This window comes from Rattus norvegicus, chromosome 2 (assembly GCF_036323735.1).
Source record: "Rattus norvegicus strain BN/NHsdMcwi chromosome 2, GRCr8, whole genome shotgun sequence".
Lineage (NCBI taxonomy): Eukaryota > Metazoa > Chordata > Mammalia > Rodentia > Muridae > Rattus > Rattus norvegicus.
This window is the reverse complement of record NC_086020.1, coordinates 25,799,375-25,818,128: the sequence shown is the minus strand read 5'-3', so window position 1 is coordinate 25,818,128 and position 18,754 is coordinate 25,799,375. Positions and strand designations below refer to the sequence as shown.

Here is an 18,754-nt window from a genome sequence, read left to right as displayed (position 1 = left end):
CTGTACATACAGGAAAGTAAGAGTGGAGAGGATTTCCTGCCACCTCTCCTGGTCTCGCTTTCCTCAGTTGCCTGTAGTTCTTTGTGTAGGGTCAAGGCTGCCAGGCTTGGCTCTGCCCAGAGCATGCGCATTGTCTTTTAAGCCCCTGACTGGTCAGGAGTTCCTTTCAAGCTTCCCAACAGTAAGTGAAAAGATGCCTCACATTTCCCTACTGCAGCTTGGGACCTGAAACCTACACATGCAGTCTCCTTTGCCCTTGACCTTTGGGGATGTATCTGTAACTATGTCTATGTCTCTGGGACAGAAGAAACCTATGTGGATGGCAAGTCACTGCTACTTGCTATGGCTTTAGGGTTTCTTTCAAAGACCACGAGTTAGGACTTTAACCCCTAAGCCATACACAGTAACTGGGAGTTGAAAGCTTCAGGAGGGGATTGGGTAGTAAGGGCTCAGCCCCGTGAATGACTAGTGCGAGCATCGCAGCCACGGGTTAGCTATTTGTGGGAGTTTCTAAGAAAGGGTGAGTTCAGCCCCTCCATCTCTCGCTCTTTTCCATTCCACTGATCTTCTCACGTGAGACAACACAGCATATGGCCACTACCAGAGGCCACTTCCTTAATCTTGGACCTCCCAGCCTCAATAACGGTAAGAAATAGTTTCCTTTCTCTATAAATCACCTAGGCTGAGCACAAAACAGTTGTAGCAACATGAAATAAAACTGTCTAAATCAAGCGCAGACAGTCCTAGACTGAAACTACACTCACTTACCTCACACTGCAAGTTTCTCAAGTGCAGTCTCTGAAAGCCTTCTTATATACTCCCTCCCTCAAATGAACTAGTTAGTGTTTGGAACCCATCCGTGCTCAGTACCATCATGAAAGCTTTCTCCTTGAGAAGGTTAAGGAAGCAGGATGGAAACGGGATTCAAATGGTGTGGACACCTTAGCTTCTACAAGGCACCAGAGACTAGAAGATGTGTGTTGAGCCTGGCATGGATGAGAGGTAAACAGCTTCAAAATGACAGAAGTGGATTAAGTTCGCAGGAGTTCACTCCCAGCCATATGCTCCAATGATTACATTTTCTGCACGTCTTTGGAACTAGTTTTGATTGTATACATATGCAATGTTTTCCTCTGTTCTTAATTTCTATACCTACTGTACCCCCCACACATACACACACACTTTTACCCTAAGCCATTTTTTAGCAGGGGTAAAGATTTTATGTATGATTCAAAATGCAAATGGTTTATTAGGTTATAATTTTCTCTCCTGTGGGGGAAAACTGGGATACTGTATATCAAACCTGGAAGAACATGAGAAGACTTTACATAAGTCAGATCACTTTGTGCATTTAAATGAACCCCAAGTCTGTTTGGTCCTGATAGAGAAATAGCAATGCTTCCTCTAGAGCAAGATTCAACTTTTTCTAAACGTGAACCCTTGAGAGTGTCACCCCCCGCCCCCCAGTGAGACCTAAGGAACCAACCCTTAATTGCATTTATAATGTGAAAGCAAGCATATCTGTTCTTCCCATTCTCTTATTCCAAAGGACAAGGCTAATAGTGTCTCCCCTACTTGGAAATGTGCAACTTTCGGGGCCTCAGTTGGTTGCATTAGAAACTAGACATGTCTTTGATGAAGCACAGCTGCCTTCATTTCTTGGCCACAGATGCTGAAAAGCATCTCAGAAGGCTGACCGTTGTACCTGGAGATGGACCATGGTTTTTCTCCTGAAGCTCTTGTGACATCACCAAGAGGCTAAGTTCATCACTTGGGATCTAGATCACAAAATGGCAATTCCTGGCTCCTTACCAACATTTCCACTTTAACCCAGCCAAAGTTTCCAGCTTTTTTCTAAATTAAGTTTAATTGTGTGAGTGTCTTGCCTGCATGCCTTTTTACCATGTGTGCAGTGTCTGAGGGAGGAGGCCAGAAGACGACTTTAGATCCTCTGGAAGTAAAAGTGGTTGTGAGCAGCCTTTTGGGTGCTGAGAACAGACTGGTGTCCTCTAGAAAGAGCAGCTGGCATGGGGAACCACTGAGCCATTCTCCACCCAGTCCCTCAGCTCCTCACGTCCTCACCTCCATTCTGCTGGGTCAGGTGGAAACAAGCGAAACTTCACTTTTCCTAATAGCTGTCGTTGTGAAAAAGGAGCAGCAAAATACAGTTGTGCTGTGGCCTCCCATCCACTACATACTCAGGAATTCAGCGGCCCAAATACTAGCTGACAAGGCCAATGCTCTGACGGGAGCAATTCAGAGTAGGAATTCCTTGACCTCTTTGTTGAATGGCTCTCAGCCAGGTAGTTCTCTCTCCTCAGGGGAATTCCATGTGCCCCTCAACTGCAGCACTCTATGCTGCCCTCCTGCAGGAAGCAGGTGACATCCATGTCACCTCAGCCACTTCAGGCTCTTTGTAGACACAAAACTCAGCAAAGACATAGCAGTTTCTAAAGTGAGAAATACTTACATGAACAGGTCCTGGAAAAGCTCCACATTTTAGCACATGCTAATTACATCCCAATGAAAACAACTCTGGCTGTCACCTATCAGGTTTCTATCAGGAACTGCCCTAAAACAGCTACAGATAAACCACAATGTTCTCTACAGACACAAGTCCTACAGTATTGAAAAAGGGTGTGTTTGTGTGCATGGGGAGGGGAGATGGTTCAGTTAATAAAGTGCTTGCTTAAGAGGACCTAAGTCTGACCCCCAGATCCAGCACTGAGAAAGCTGGATGTGGCAACACAGGTTTGTAATCCCAGCACTGAGAACATGGAGGTGGGACTTGCTGGCCAGAGCCTGGCCTACTTGGTGAACTCCAGGGCAGTAAAGACTCAGGAAAAGGGTGACACCTGAAAAATGACACTCAAGGATATTTACTGGCCTGTGCACTGCCCACCCTCACATATCCGCGCACGCGCACACGCACAAACACACACACACACACACACACACTTGAGTGCACACTAGAGGAAAAAAAAAAAAAACCCTGTACCTTCCAACCAGACTAAGACTGTTCTTTCCTCAATGTCTCCATCCAGCTGAATGGAGCTTTGTTGGACTGGGGCTGACTGAAGGGCAAAGGAAGGGAGGGAGACGGACAGACCTGAGCCACAACCGTGCACAGCTGTAGGTGTCTGGCGTGGCATGCAGGTCAGTGGCCTAGAAAGTGGGCATCTACCCACTTAGCATGGGGTCCACGTCTCACAATGGCACCCATGTTTCCTACACAAAGTGGGTGAGAAGGGACAGCACTTTGTCCAGCTGAGCCTTAGCACCCAGTAACCACTATTTTTAGCCACTAAAGTTCACCTCAAGGAAGACAACCACATGAGTGAGTGTATGATAGACACCAAGAATCAACACACACTCAGGTGATTTGAAATTTTATTGAAAAAATAGCTATTTTGAGGTTATATCCAGTTTCTCATTTATTAGAATAAATTCTTAACAATGACCACCAATTCCGCTTCTGGGTATTTCTACAGCAGCTCTAGGAAAAATACATTCACAGTAGGCAAGGCTAGACTACGAGGCGATGGCCGGCATTGCTGATATAGTATTTGCATACAGGAACAGATGTTTACATTGTTTCCCATCCTGAGACTCCTTGGGGAGGCGGGGTCCACTTGCATCATATGCAGCTCTTGTCCTTTCCTCTGTTGATCTTCCAGGAAACTAAAAAACTTCAGTCTCACTGCAAGACAGTTTCTCTTTTACAAACAGTAAGATATAAGAGAAACCCGAGTCATCTTTATGCACTTACAGGCCCGTGTACACCCTCCTCCATCAGATCAGGACGCCAGCAGCCCATGGACCACAGAACAAGCAGCCAGAGTGGCCTTCCCCATCTCAGTGACTCCAAGGGCTGATGCAAACTCTGGCAGGTCCTTTCCTGTGCCTGGCAAGGATCTGGGATATGTAAACTACATGATTACAGGCATTGATTGCTCTAATCTTCAAGAGGAAAACCGAAGCATCAGAACTAAGTAAGACCCAAGAGCTTTTCATGTGGCTGGATGCTCGCCATGACACTAGCACTCAGAACCCCGCGGCAAGTTGTGCTTCAAATGGACATCCAAACCCTGGAATGCCCAGCCTGCCACTGTGTATATATGTTACAAAGGCTGACAGAATCCCATAGCCTCATTGGCGAGCTAGTTTATACTCTGGTGAAATAAAGCTTACTTAGTTACCATTCCTGTCACCAGAGAAAAACACTCAAAAGCAGAAACTTTGTAATGAGCACAGAAAACAAAATACTCAATGTTCTCCTAAGTAAACTTGTCAGAACACAAATCCCATCAAACACCTACTTTGAAAAAATCCTCAGTAAAATAAGTTAGGGAAGTGGCATATTAACCGGAGATGCTTAGTGGAGGGAGATGAGCCCACGCCTGCACACAGCCTGGTTCACTGTCCTCTTTGCTAATGAAACATCTCTGAAGCTGGAAACCAAAACCACACATTTACACATCAAAGGTTCTGAAAAGCCTACAGCAAGTCAGCTTTGCATGATCCAGTGTTTCCCAAACTTATTAGGACAATATATTGTGCCAAATACCCTCTTAGAATCTACTCTTGCATAAACTAATGTTTTTACCTTCCAACTTCAAGTTAAGAATAACGAGGGCACAAAACAACTAGCCTTTGCCCCCTTTGAAAGAAGCCAGCTTATTCTGTTAGAGCGACCCCGCCACAACACGCCCTCACTGTTCACAAGCCATCAGCTCCAGCTGCCCTTTTACTACGTGTTCAAGAATGTTAATTCTTTTCAGTAATTCAGGACTGTTTTTCTGGAAAAATATTTTTTTAGCCTCTTAAATTCCCAGAGTGCCCATTTGTTTTGGACACAATAGTCCTGAGTGCAAAACAAGCACCCTGGGCTCCCAGAGATTACAACACCCAACAGCGACTTCTACACTAAACTATTTTACACACACTTAAAGACAGACAGCAAAAGTCTTCCTGGCCTTTTCATCAAGAAGAGCAGCACTCAGATCTGGTGACAATGACACTTCAGTTAACCCTTTCAGGGTTGGCCCACTGATCTGTGACTTCACGTATCCATGGATTTCTTTAAAATTAGTTTAAGAGACGTGAAAACACTGAGAAATGAATGTAAGCTTCGCATAACTGAGCAACACAGGAGCGGGCGGGGAGACCAACATCTGACTTTTACCTCCAAGAATGGATACAAAGGCTATCATCACAACCCAGTCGATCTCTGTGGCTCTGCTCAGGATTTCAACTCTAAAAACAGGCAGGACAAAGCAAAGTCAATTACAAACTGCCTCTGAGCAAAAACAAAAGTGCACGGCTGGGTCATAATACCTCTGCCACACAGGGTGGTGTCAGTGCACATGGTCCACATTGTGAATACACAGAGAGAAACAGCAGGCGAAGAGGAATGCACACACTCAGACAGAGGAGAGGACTCAAAATATCTTGTCCTCAATTATGAACCCAGTGCCATAGGGGAAAATGCACATTAGAAACACAAAATCATAAGCATCTTGATATTTTGAGGGAAGTGAGTTTTGCTGTGAGGCTGTTAGAAACTTTCTCATAAGGCAGGAGAGCTCTTCGGGAAAGCATCTGTTAGAAACCTGAGCTGTGTTTTCTGTGAACTCAAGAGTGAAATAAAAAATTATCAATAATAATATAGTTCTCATTTGGAAATACTAGGTCAGCAGTGATAAATTTTAAGGTATAGATACATAGTGATAATCTTACTCTCTTGGGTTTGCTTTTTTAAAGCCTTTATTTTGAAGTAAGTATAGACTCTTACGGCATTATAAAAATAGATGTGCAGTATGCCATGGCCCATCATCCAGCTTCCTGTGCCTATGTGAATGTATTTTACTGTTAACTCTGTGTGTGTGTGTGTGTGTGTGTGTGTGTGTGTGTGTGTGTGTGTGTGTGTGCATGTGCGTGCGTGGCATACATACACATTGTGAGCACAGGGGCTCATGGATCCCAGAAGAGGCTGGAGTCCAGAAGGTCGTAAACCACCCGCTGTAGGTCCTGGGCACTGAAACCAGGCCCTCAGCAAGAGCAGTACGTTCTCCTAAGTACTGAGCCATCCTTTCAGCTCCCCAGCATATTTAAATATTTATATTCTGCCTTTGAGTGGTTATGGTTGTGTCTGTTGAAAAACTGTGGAGCCCCACCAACCAAATTCAATTCCACTTTATCACATGGAGCTGCCTGAACGGAGTGTTTTCTTAAAATACTCTACATCTTCCTGCCTCTGTTAACTTAGCTTTAACTTAAGTATCTTTGTTCCCTGTGTTACTGTATAAATCAATTATAAAATTTTAAGGATTATAATTGGAAATAAAAATGGTTGCTTCTAAAAAGTATATGGTCCTCTAGTACCCCTAAGTTGAAATCTGTTCCTGTGAGCCTTTTGTGAAGTCAAGTTCTACAGAGCCCCATCCTCCTTGTCTGCAGTTTCTCCAGTGTTAGGTCACCACTGTGACCACAGTGGTCACTGAGGATGTTTTCCTGTGGGAACCAGCAAGCCATTTTTTTCTAGCTCTGTACAATTAACAAAAATAAAGGTGAGCAGTCTGCTTTCATCCTGTCCTTGATCACCACCTCCAAAGCACAACATCACAGTGTCTGGTCAAAGCCGTGAACCACTTTTCCTACAGACACATGCACAGACGTCCTGATAGCCACCACAGGCCCTTTGTCCTTCTAAGAGCTTCTCTGTCCCTGACGTATCCTGTGCTCAGTTACAGCTCCCGAGTGTCCCATTCGCCTAGACAACGAGGCTGATTAAGTAACTGATGTCTAAGTTCTTACTCAGTTAACCAAGGTTCTGCATCTCAGAAATGTGGTCTTGAAGCACATGGGCTACAGAACATAAGGCTAAAGGCAGTTCAGAGCAGGGTGACCATAAAACAAACACTCACTTTACAGACATCCTCTCCACTAAAAAGAACAAATGCTTGTTGTTCTAAAATGATTACAAGGCGTTCAGTGCACAAAGGGTACAGTGCACTCCTTGAAGTCCAGAGTCTTCTGAACACAGCCCGCTGCGTTCATCTCCCACGTAAGCAATGCTCATAGGCAGTAGCAGTACTACCTCAGTGCTACCCTCTGCCTTCCCCCGCCGAGGGAGACTTTACAATCTAGTGCTGTGGATATGGTTCTCCCTCTTAGGAATAGACATCTTTCAAAAATAATCCTATTTTTACATGCATTTTACAATTATAAACTACTTCAAATACTTTCTGGAAGGCTTACTACTAATAATTGAAAATGACTAACCCCGATTAAAGCATAAACAGATATATGATTAATGTGTCAATCATCCTTCAATACAAAACCAATCCTAGAGACTATAAAGCCTCTCGATCATTAATTTTAAAACACAATACTGATATACTCAGATTTCAGATTGTCGTAACTTGCCTTAGAAGATTACATACATACATATACTCATACATACACATGTACACCACACATACATACACTTACCCTGCACTAATTCACTCACACACACATGCATAAACCCACACTCACTAGCACACATCCATCCCACATCACATGCACTTCCTCACATGCGCACGCACACACACACACACACACACACACACACACACACACACACCCTTTGTTAAAGAAGTATTGTGAAACTCATTGATTATGTGTCTTAAATGCAAATACACTCATAGAGGTGGACAAGACTGTGAGGATAACCTTGGGTCTCATTTAAAGCTTTCAAGAAAGAGTATTTACAGTGACTTAAGACTTTTGTGTACCGAAAAGCAAAGCAATCTGGAGATGCAGGTCAAATGCAGCTGAGCTCCACTCTGCTCACAGTAGCCGAGTCTCTAGCCTGATTTCTACAGAACTCCGTAAAATGTTCTGAGCACCATGGTAATCTTGTAAGACACTAATCCCAAACATGGTCCAATTTAAAAAACCCCAGAAGTAGTCTTTACAACAACAGAAGCACCTCAGCCACTATAATGAGCAAGTTTCTGTTGTATGTAAATTCACTACACAGCAAATCCTTGAAGGGCTCGTTTACAACCAGTAACTGTAAATTGTCTTAGAAACCTGCTATTTCTGACTCCTCCCTTTGGATCCTTCACCTGTAATTAAAAATAACAGGAAATGATAGTTTGTCAGTGAGTGTGACTACATGATATGCTTATGAAACAAGCTGCTGAGTCAAGGAGGCAGAGACCTGACACATGGGAGAGCTCCCGGACCCTCAGCATGGCTCATCTCACGGAGGCTTAACAGTCAACTCGGCACACTTCAACAAGGGTTTCAGCGAACACAGTCAGGTGAGCCAGACTCCAGCTCTGGAACTGACATAAACGTGAGACGAGCAGGCAACACACACAGGCCTGATGCTGCCACGTTCACCTTCCCTAGCTCAGAGCAAACCTATCGTCAAGTACTTAGTCCTCCATGCGTGCGTGCGTGCGTGCGTGCGTGCGTGCGTGCGTGCGTGCGAGCGAGCTGCGTCATCGCGGTATTACATAAACCACCTTTAGCACTTGTATATGTGGTACTAAAGTGCCAAAGGAGCAGACTTAAGAGAGAATAATTAAGAAGCACATTCCTCATTGCTTTTTAAAATTAAATACAGGCTTTTCTATTGAAATAATCCCTATTTTTCCTGGTTCCTAAAATAGGCATCAGACTTCTAAAAGGAAGAATAAGATCTCAGCCAAATACCACATATTATGTACTGAGACAGTCTAAGAAAAACTAAGTTAATAAATTAACTTAAATAAATTAAAAAGCGCACATTCAGAAAAGCATTGCAGCTTTGGTCCGCAACACCTGACCCAAAGGCAAAGGCCGGCCCCGGTTAAGGCGGGGTTTCATACACAGTGCCTCGCGCTTGCCCCCCAGGTCACTTAGCATTCGCCTCTATTTAAAATGCACTGCCCGGCTAAAATCACAGCTTTCATAATTTAAAATGGTCGCACACAGCTCCCTCTGCTTTAGTCTTAAACCCATTACTGTGTTCTTCGGGTCTCCGTACACTTGGCCCCAGCAGCTACTCCCACAGTCACCAAGACTCTGGCTGTGACTGTCAGGGCGACAGCAGCTGTGAGGAGTTACTCTCTTCTTCTGCTGGGGTCAGCTTGAGGGTTGGCAGCTTCCGAGGAAGAAGCTGAGGGCTCTGGCGGAGGTTGCCATCCATCTGTAGGAAGTACAAGACACATCTGAGTAAGGCTGCGGATCTACTCTTGTGGAGAGTGGCCTCCCCGTCTAGTCTGCAGCCTGGAAGAGGGCAGAAGTGGGCGTTTACAGGACTGATGGACTTCCTTCCTCTGACAAACGATTGTTCAAAAATTACAAATGAATACTAGCTGCCTTGGTATCCATGAAAAGCAATGTGGCTTTTTACAGTAAGTTCCACAAGAGAAAATGAGCTGCTGGGCTTGATCCGAGCCTCACGTAAGGCACTGTCTACCAGCTACAGTAAGTGTGGACGGAATGCTTCCCAGCTCTGCTAATCTTCCATACACACTGGCTAACAGGCACGGCCCCACCACATATGAGACAACAAACGCAGCTCAGAAGGAAGTCCCTTTTCCAGGTCCCAAAGTCAGTATCAGAGCGGAAGCTGAGGCCAGGTCTTTTTATTAACACAGTTGTTTTTTTAATTATACTCCTTTTCCAAACTGAGAGTGGCCAGCATGCAAAAGCACCCCACACCAACTGAGAGTATGCAGACCAAAGGATGCTGGGAAAAAATGTGGCCAGCACATGCTCTCTAGGTCTAATCTAGAGGTCTTTCAAGCACTGGTCACTTCTAAGCTGACTTCAGGGACAGTTCATACGAAGTACATTTTTAAATGCCCAAGAAGTGCAGACACACACACTCGCACCCCTGAACACTAGGACAGGGATGGTGTAGCACTCAGATCTCCACAAACCACCTTCACCGAGATGGACACAGAAGGTGTAAGCTGCAGATCTGGTGTTGAGTTCCTGACCAACTTCACTCCTTGAAAGCGGTAACATCCTACCGCTCACCCAGTAAACGGGCGGCTTTCAGAGTACTGCATAAATGCAGACTATTTAAAACGTCCCTTGTTTCCCAGGATGCTCTTTCAACACAAGAAGACATTTTAGCAAAGTGTGTATGTGCAAGGATTGTAAAAGACAGAAAATGAAAGATTAATGTTCAATTTCAAATGAGAAAAGGGTGTGAGCAGAGAACGGCAACTAGTGGCTTTTACTTCCAGCAAGAACGAAGTTTCTTAAGCACCAGCCAGCCAGTCTTCTATGCTCTAGACTTCTGCTCTAACAGTGTGTCTACGAAGACCTGCTGGCCTACACCAGCCATCACACGCCTCCCACACAAGAGCACATACTGGTGTCCAGCTTACAAGACTCTCAAACTGATGAAGGCCCAAGGTACACATGTACAAAGCAGTAATTGGACTCCTAGCTTTTTTCCCTGTGGGTACTGCACAGTTCCCAAGCCTCATCAGTCACAAAATCCTCACACATAGAAAAGGAAAAGTTTGTCAATAGCCTTCATCTATGAGATGAGAGAGATCCTTTGACCATACATAGCACTTTGATAGGATGTGTGCCGGACTAAGTAAAGGCTTGAACCCACTCAGACCACCAAAATATACCGCCACGTGGAACACTGGGACCAAAGGCCATGTTCGAGAATGCCAGAGGCAAGCCTCCTCGGCCCCTAGTAACAGACACACAATCTCACTTAGTCTATAGGAGAGAACAACAAGCTTTAGCACTCATGCTGGAGCCCCAGCTAGTGTCTGCAGTCAAGTTTACACTCTACTGTTTTCAGTCCAAAGACCTTGGCCGGTGATGGAACTGCTCACACCTTCACATCTGTGAAATGGGACAGTAGTACAATCTACACACAGAGCTTCCAGGAGGCTTGCATAAGCTAACCCATGAAGCTCTACACCTCAGTACCTGTGAAGGACATTGAGTTTATCAGACACCTGGGGAGAATCGGCAGAGCCTTTCACCACTTCCAACTAGAATCTTTTTCAAATCTTCCATGGTTGGCTCTTTCACCACTGCCTGGGTCCTTAGTCTCTCACAAACTGAGACTCTCCAAAGTGAGAAAATAACTAAACTGGTTAAAAACACTGTAGGCCAGAAGATAGGAAAGGAGGAGGACACTGGGAAAGAAGAAGAGACATAACTCATAAGGAAGACGGGGCACCGGTGCTTAGACCTACAGAAATAACTTCAGGACAGAGACAGGACAGCAGGCCAGGCTTGCTTCTGACTTCATAAATGCAAACTACATAGTAAAAAGCAAACCAATAGAATTATTCCATTTTTCCTCAATGCAAACAGGCCACTGCTGGCTTCAAAACACTGTATGAAATAAATCTTTGCTAAAAGTATACTTTAACAGCCTTTTGAAACGTGAACTCTTAAAAACTAAGAGGAAGTAAACACACAGGCCAAATCACAACATTCCCACAGATAGGAAAGCAGTGACTGAAGAAACCCGACCTTCTCAATTAGGTTGGACTCCTTATTTACAAGCTGGGTGAGTTTCTGCAGGTTTGCATCCACTTCTTGTCCAGCTGGAGAGATGCCTGAGAAGCCAGGAGAGAAATCGGAGAAAGACAGGGAACTCTGAAAGACTTTCACGCTGTTTAAGATCGAAAACAATCTTTTTCAGTTTACCTACCATCCCAATTACTCCACCCCTCCCCCAAAGGAAACAAGGGAAAAGGAGAAAAAAATCATTTTGGGTTCAAGGGGAGAGTTAGGAGGGACAACAGCGCTCTGGAAGAAATCGGAAAGGAAAACACAAAACTCTATCTACGGAGACGCAGCCAGCCATAGTGGTTAGTAAAGGCATGATGGTCTTATGTTGGCTCTCTCTAATCATTATACATTGGTCCCTGTCGAAACACTACAGGCCGCTTGCTAAGGCAGTGGTTTCCTACCAGCTACTCACCAGGCACCCAAGACACTTAAAGGGGTTTTTAAAGTAGAACTTGGTGAGCTTGATCCAGGACATTTAATCAGGAAGACTGAATGAGCTGTGCAGTCAGTCAGGCTTGCTAGCCACTGCTCCAGAGTGACAAGGTCGGATGCTACTTGGTTCCCTAAGTGCCCATTTCCTGGACCTCCCTGTACATAAAGCACATAACCCAAGCCCCACCCCCAAAAAGCCTCTCTACCTAAGCCAGCTACTCTGTAACTTGTTTCTTAAAAGGATACTTTCAGCCACCTCCACAAATGTGAACTTAGTGCCCCGTCCCTTAAGCACAAGGTCCCCAGTCACAGAGAATTCCATCCTAAGTGCCGAGAGCCCTCTACTTACTCTATCTCCAGTTTGGTGCAATCAGTTTTCAAGTAGTAGGATCATGGGAGTGTACCTCACCAAAGTCAATCTGCTACTGATTTCTGTTCATGAAGGAAAATGCTGGAAGCAGCAGGTAAGAATCATTTAAAGTGATTGCCCATTCGCATGAGGATAAACACTACTTTTCAGCAGGGACTCAACACGTGTGGTTTAACCTTTAGAAGAAAATGACTCACTTCAGGGGCCGTACTTATAGACACACATAAAGTGCAAAGTGCAGAGGACGGTGGGAGACAAACGCCTCTTTCTCCATGTAAGAACATGGGAGCGAATGGGACTAGAAAATCACCAGGTCTTGAAGCTATGACCCAGAATCCAAGACAATCCACAAACGTGTTCTACTTCTGCACTGTCGGGAGACTGTTAAAATACCAACACTGGAAACCATTAACTGAAGAAACACCGACTCACCTCCAGCACCGTGCCTGAAGTAGCTGTCCAGGATGTCATCGCAGAGGCGACACAGGTTGGGGAGCTGTTTCAGATGCTCTTGTAAGTGAACTTTGGGAAAACGCACTTTATAAAGAGGTGCAAGGAAGCCAAACACATATGCGTCTAAGGTGGAAGGCCTAGAGACAAAAAACTCTCCTTCAGGGACACTTTGAGAATTCAAACTGTCTGTCAAGTCTAATAGACAACATCACATTTTAAATCGTTTGTTACCATTTTTTTTTCCCAAAGGTGAGGCAAAGCTTTACCTTCCAAGTAATTTTAAAAATACTCTAACATCTGTTTTATTCAGAAGCAGCTGAGGTTGTGAACTACATGTTATGGAGTAGAAGCAGGGTGAGAATGATGTTTGAAATTTTTATAGCTACATACATGGTACATTAAGCTAATGTTAGATTAATACCACCAACAACAAAAAACCCTATAAAAACCCAGTAAGTCCTGGGCTAAGACTAGAACCCAGGGCCTTGTGTAAGCCCTGCCACTCAGATAAGCCCCCAGAACCCCCTTTGAAGTAGAAAACTGCTCTTTTGGGGAGTGATAGAACTGGTTTTAATTCACATATTACTGAATACAACTGCATATGTCAAAATTACATTTTTTCCATGATACGAGTGCCAGAGTATATTTATACAGTTAGTATAAATCAACACAAATCTAGAACCACCCACCCAGCCCTGGGGCTGAGAAACAGCTGGGTGAGTCTCCAGGGTTTCATCAGGAAGGGCACGGTAGCATGTGTGCAACACACGTGACAGTGTCAGAGGCTTCATGATCAGTGCAGTGGGTAAGAGGCCCGTGCTCTGGGTGGCCTGTGGGAGGAGGGGGCCTCAGTCAGAGGGGCTCTCCTCTTCCACAGCAGAATTACTGGCCCGACTTTCTGATGTGTTAAGAGATAAGAGATAGCTTATTCTTGAGCACAGGATTGGGCTGCTCCATGCAGGGCTCTCGATGTGGCATCGGTTTCATGACATTTTCATGAACAAAGAAAGCAGTAAGTCAAGCATTTATGAAATACACTGGTAGAAATATCAAAACAGTGGCTTATAGCAAAATGACTTTTAAGGGAATTCACTCACGTGTCACCAAAGAAAAACTGAGATGTTCCCAGTCTGTTCGACAGGAGATTGAGGCACTCCTTGGCATCTCTGTATATCTAAACAGGATGGAAACCGCTTTGGAGGTAGTAGCTCTGGGTAAGGCCACCTCTCCCTTCCCGACAGAGGGCCTGCTGGGAGAATTCAAGGCTGTACCTGGGCTTCCACATCTTGGACATGGTAGAGGGGAGGTACTCCCCTCGTCAAGAGAATCCTATTCAGGGCTCCTCTAGACATCCTTCCCGGCAGGATTAAACTCAGAGGGAAAGGGATACGAGAGGCAAACCATGGCTTTGTCACAGTGAAGTAATTATCATTCTCAACCCAGAAGGTGTGAAGCTGCGAAAGGAGGTAACAGTTACAGGTGTGTTCCGCCAAGACAGACACCGTCCAATCGGTGGGACGGTATTTTGAGTAACTTCATTTAAATTTTCCAGATGAAATGACTCAAGGCAAAATGAGGTTACTTTAAACATATGAATTCTGTTCACTGCTATATCTCAGTACCTCAAGCCTACCACATAGAAAGTGCTCAGAAAATATTCACGGAACGAACTACAATATAACCAATTCTATACACGAAGCAAAGTTTCATCTTCCACCAATAGTGTTTATTTCCAAAATAATATCATTGTATTGGACTGTAACTCAGTAGTGGGACATTTCCTTAGCCAGCCATTGCAAACAAAGCAGACAGACTATCCACTTCAGTGGGAGGTTAAATGTCCAGCAGAATCCAGTTTTGTCATAATATAAAAGATCAAGACTAGTACAGGATATTTCCCCTTTAAGCCCTCCTCCCCAAACCCTTTTTATTCTTTCTAAATGGACTACGACATTTTCAACTTAGTCACTAAAATACTGTCATATTCAGAAATGCTTACCACACCAGGGAGAAGCTTCTCCTCCAAGAGAGCGATGTACGCCAGTGTATCTGCCCCTTGTTTTGCTGAGAGCTCACAATCAGCATTAAATTTCTATTAAAAAAAAAAAAAAGTCTCTCAGAAGTCAAAGGACATTCCTAGGACAAGAGAGAAAAATTAAAACTCCCAATTCTCCCTCACAATTGTCACCTGACGTTAGGTGAGAGGAACACTAAGCCAATAAAAACTGCTCCTTAATGCACATACACAAAACCCCAAATATTGCTGACAACTTGTCAACTAATGCTTACTAATGACCTTTGATCAGAGTATGGCCTGTGGCACAAAGCTAATGAGTAAAAGCAACTATTTTTCAGAAGAAAGAAAAAAAATCACACAGTTCATTATATAATTTTTTTTCCATAAGAAAAGGAAACTTCTCAATTTAGAAAAGGTTCAAATTTTAATGGTACAGGATTTTTTTTTCTTAAAGTACTCAATACCCAGCATAAAAACAAACCAAAACAAACAAGAGCAACAAAAAATGATCAAATAAAACAGTTGCTATATAGTGGGAACTCAGGTGTCACACTTAGCATGAAACGTATAGTAACAATAGGACTAAAGTGACAACGTTACCAACAAGAATAAGTCTGAATAACTAAATTGAATCCTACACCCTTTTCAATAAATTCATAATAAATACATTGCATATACTTTACTATATTTCCAAATCACAGTAAAATGCATGCCTTTCAGCACTGGTAAGCAGTTAGATCCGTTGTCAAGATCCAGGCATTCCCAGCTGCCCAAAGAATTAAAACCACCTTATAATGAATTAAAAACAAGTCATACAGGATGCCAGATCCCACAGTTCTAGCATTTGAAGCCACTTTGTGCTGCATAGTGGCTGGCTAGCATAATGCGGTCTGAAATAATAAAAATAAAAATAATAATAATAATAATAATTAACATGCAGAAGACTCTACTTCTAAAGGAGCCACCCACCTGTTTTCTTAAAAAGTTTAGAATTTTTTCAGGCTTAGAAACAATGCTGTCTTCAGTTGTCAAAATTGGTACATCACCTATAATCAAAAACAGTTTACAGGCAAGCAAACACCGTGATTTATTCTGAAGATTACAATGCCTTAAAAACTGCACTAGTTGGCATATGGGAGAGTGTAGGTACAAACATTTGTGGGTTTTACTTAGGGCAGCTCTAGATGTTTTCTCGCTTCTCCTATTTTCCAGATTTGGCTTGTACTTTTGAGTTATTACTCACTCAGAATGACTAAACACGACCAACGAACAGCCAAGGTCATTCTAAGAAGCTAAGACACCCAAAGTCCTCCTGGGCTATATGGCTTTAATGCAAGAAGGGATGCAATTGTTAAAAAAGAGCAGAGAGGGGCGTGTCAAAGCTTATACTGTACCTCTTGGACCTCTCCAGGTGTTATCTATAATATTGACTTTCAAGGGCGCGCCAGAAAATTTGGCATAAGCCTGAAAGAGAGTTTGCAATAAGACATTTTAGACATTTAGAGCAGTCACGCAAGTCTGCAGCGCAGCTCTGAAAGCTGCACCCGCAAAGGCAGAAGGCAGCTGCCCGCGCCCCTCCCCCGTCTGCCGTCGGGGACGCGCAGGCTTCCCGCTTCGGGGGACCACGGACTGCAGGAGGGAGGGCCTGAGAATGCGGGGCCCGCGTGCCTTCTCCCACTGCCGGGACAGCGCTGCCAGGCCGACAGGACCTGACGCTTGCAAGCGGCCCGCCCTCCCCAGCGGAGCCCGCCGCTAGCCAGCCCAGTCCCCCTGTGCCCCAGCCCGCGAGGCAGCCTCACCAACACCACCAGGGACTCGCTGTGGACCGAAGGGAGCCCCCAGCCTCCTCCCCAGCAGCTAAGCTCCATGGGGGCCGCCATCTTGCCGGGGCTGACCTCCGTCACCCGGAAGTACTACTACCGCCCACTCTCAGCACGTGGAATGGTGGGGGCGGGACGAGGAGTAGGGGCCGACTCCTTGGGGCTCTGATCTGAGTGAGAAAGGACAGCATCAGGCCTTTGGAAGAAAATTTAGCAACCAGACTAGGAACTGTGCCCTAAGGGGGACAGACCTGCTAGGCGTCCTCAAAGTATTTATTACATTCATTATTAATGTATAACAAAGCCTGCAAGCATCACTATTGTATACATAAATCTATTCACACAAATGTAGTTTAAAATGACATGGAGTTAGTGGGTACACAGTGGGCCTTTGTGATGTTTAGTCTTTATGGTGGCCCTTTGCCTGCCTTTCCAGTCTCAATTTCAGTTGCCATTCTTATGTTAATGTGGTTCGACCTCATTAAACATTAACCCTGTTCTAAAGTTTTTAACATGGGACTCCTGCTTGCTCACTCCTTTAATCCAGAATGTCTTTCTTCCGTAGCGGCTCTCCCCAAACTAAGTTTAGTGGGGCTGGAGAGGTGGCTTAGTTAAGGGCTGCTCTTGAAGACTTGGCTTGGTTCCCGGAACCTACACGGAGCTCACAGTCTTTGTAACTCCAGTTCTAAGAGATCTGAGGCCTTCTTCTGGCCTATACCGGCACTAGCTCTTCACGTGGTGCATATCCGTACATGCAGGCAAAGCACACACATAAAAAGATTTCTTTTTTTTAAAGTTAAACTTACCTTCTTCCAAATTATGAACTTCTTCCAGCTTCCTGAAGCTCCTTGTATGCACTTGAATATTTCTTCTGTCCATAGCCACAGGCTTTTTGCCATCCACTGTACAGAAGTTCTTTAAGGAAGTACAGGGCTGGCTTCCTAGGTGTGGGACCAGTGAAGACACAGAAGGTCTTGTGCTTAGAAAGGCTCTTAATTCACCTCATGTTCTGCTGTCACTCTCTTGATGTCATAATCTTGGCTCAAAGAGCTCTGCCTTTTTACTTTAGACTAAACATTGTAAATCATTCAGCCACTCTTGTCTATGGGCCTAATGGGCATGTACTGAATATTAATTTCTCAGAAAAACCATTAGAGAGAAAACTTGGCAATATGGAGACCTGGGCATACTCACTGGATCTCAGAATCAGGACCTGGGTGCTGTGAAGTTTTTATAGGCAGCACAATAGTCTTTCTGGAACAGCCCGCTTGATACACCTCTGGGTTTTCTGGTTTCCTCTATCACAAAAAGATGGTAGGGTTCCCTTCATTTGAAACCTATTGTCATAACAATAACATTTAGCAAAATTTGCTAGGCGCTTTTTGCATAGTAAGGAAGCAGCAGTCTAAAGTTGCAGCTGATTCGATAATGTTTTTTTTTTTTTTAATATTTGGCTTCAAAACTAGGATATCACAAAAATGGAAAGGAAAGACATTCCAACCCTAAAACTCCTTTAGTCACAATTTTAAGTAGGACATGCTTAGCAAATGTATAGTTGAAACTAAAGAACACATTTACCGAGCAAATAGTGCATCCGAGATACTAGGAGGCTCTGGAAGAACACAGGTATAGATGGGATGTGGAGTCTCTCCTCAGGAATGTATAGTCCACACATCAGACATTACACATATGTAAATATAAAAAGTCATCATTGGGCTAAAGAGATGGCTTAGCTGTTAAAGGCTAGGTTACAATCAAAACTATAAAAAGTCATTGTCACAAGTAAATTTAGAGATTTATATAAAATATTATAATCACAAAAGAGGAACCGTGCATCACTGTAGGATTGTTGGAGGGTGTCTGGGCCATCTTCAATATAAAGAAGGGAACTTGAGTTTCTGACTCAATGTAATGGAAACTCCATGCTTTGAGAAATAAAATTCTAAGCAATAAAAACAAAGTTCAGAGTCTGTGTCCTACCCTGAGGCATTTTAAATAACCCTACAGTGAGAATGAGGGTTCTCTGTGTCTTGTTGGCTGTCGAGGAGGTTGGTGATCATTTTGTTGTGGACACATAGGTGATTAATTAGTGTGACGTTTTCTCCATTGCTCCTGTTACTT

At 44.1% G+C, this 18,754-nt stretch overlaps 1 protein-coding gene across 7 annotated transcripts; it reads right to left on the bottom strand.

Annotated features, from left to right (window-relative positions):
* Nucleotides 1-3,373: 3,373 nt before the first annotated feature.
* Mtx3 (metaxin 3) lies at nucleotides 3,374-17,599 on the bottom strand. 7 transcript variants are annotated; one of them, XM_003749167.6, is made up of 10 exons: nucleotides 17,440-17,599; nucleotides 16,613-16,803; nucleotides 16,208-16,277; nucleotides 15,783-15,859; nucleotides 14,796-14,888; nucleotides 14,068-14,250; nucleotides 13,894-13,970; nucleotides 12,776-12,933; nucleotides 11,500-11,585; nucleotides 3,374-9,184 (listed from the first exon to the last, which is right to left on the bottom strand). In XM_003749167.6, the coding sequence occupies exons 2-10, from the start codon at nucleotides 16,691-16,693 to the stop codon at nucleotides 9,074-9,076; spliced, it is 936 nt and encodes a 311-aa protein (XP_003749215.1). In that variant the 5' UTR covers nucleotides 16,694-16,803; nucleotides 17,440-17,599; the 3' UTR covers nucleotides 3,374-9,073. The 7 variants fall into 7 exon arrangements, 5 of the variants coding, with proteins under 5 accessions (XP_003749215.1, XP_006231850.1, XP_063138900.1 ...); XR_351276.5 differs by lacking the exon at nucleotides 17,440-17,599 and adding an exon at nucleotides 12,323-12,424 and having other exon boundaries at nucleotides 9,132-9,184; nucleotides 16,613-16,752; XM_006231788.5 differs by lacking the exon at nucleotides 11,500-11,585.
* Nucleotides 17,600-18,754: the final 1,155 nt, after the last annotated feature.

Coding starts and splice junctions, on each gene's coding strand:
- Mtx3 (XM_003749167.6), bottom strand. CDS start 16,693: ATGGCGGCCCCCATGGAGCTTAGCTGCTGGGGAGGAGGCTGGGGGCTC. Junction 14,889..15,782: donor TAAACTTTTTAAGAAAACAG/GTGGGTGGCTCC, acceptor TTTTTTTAATAG/AAATTTAATGCTGATTGTGA. Junction 11,586..12,775: donor CTTCAGGCACGGTGCTGGAG/GTGAGTCGGTGT, acceptor CTGGCTTCTCAG/GCATCTCTCCAGCTGGACAA.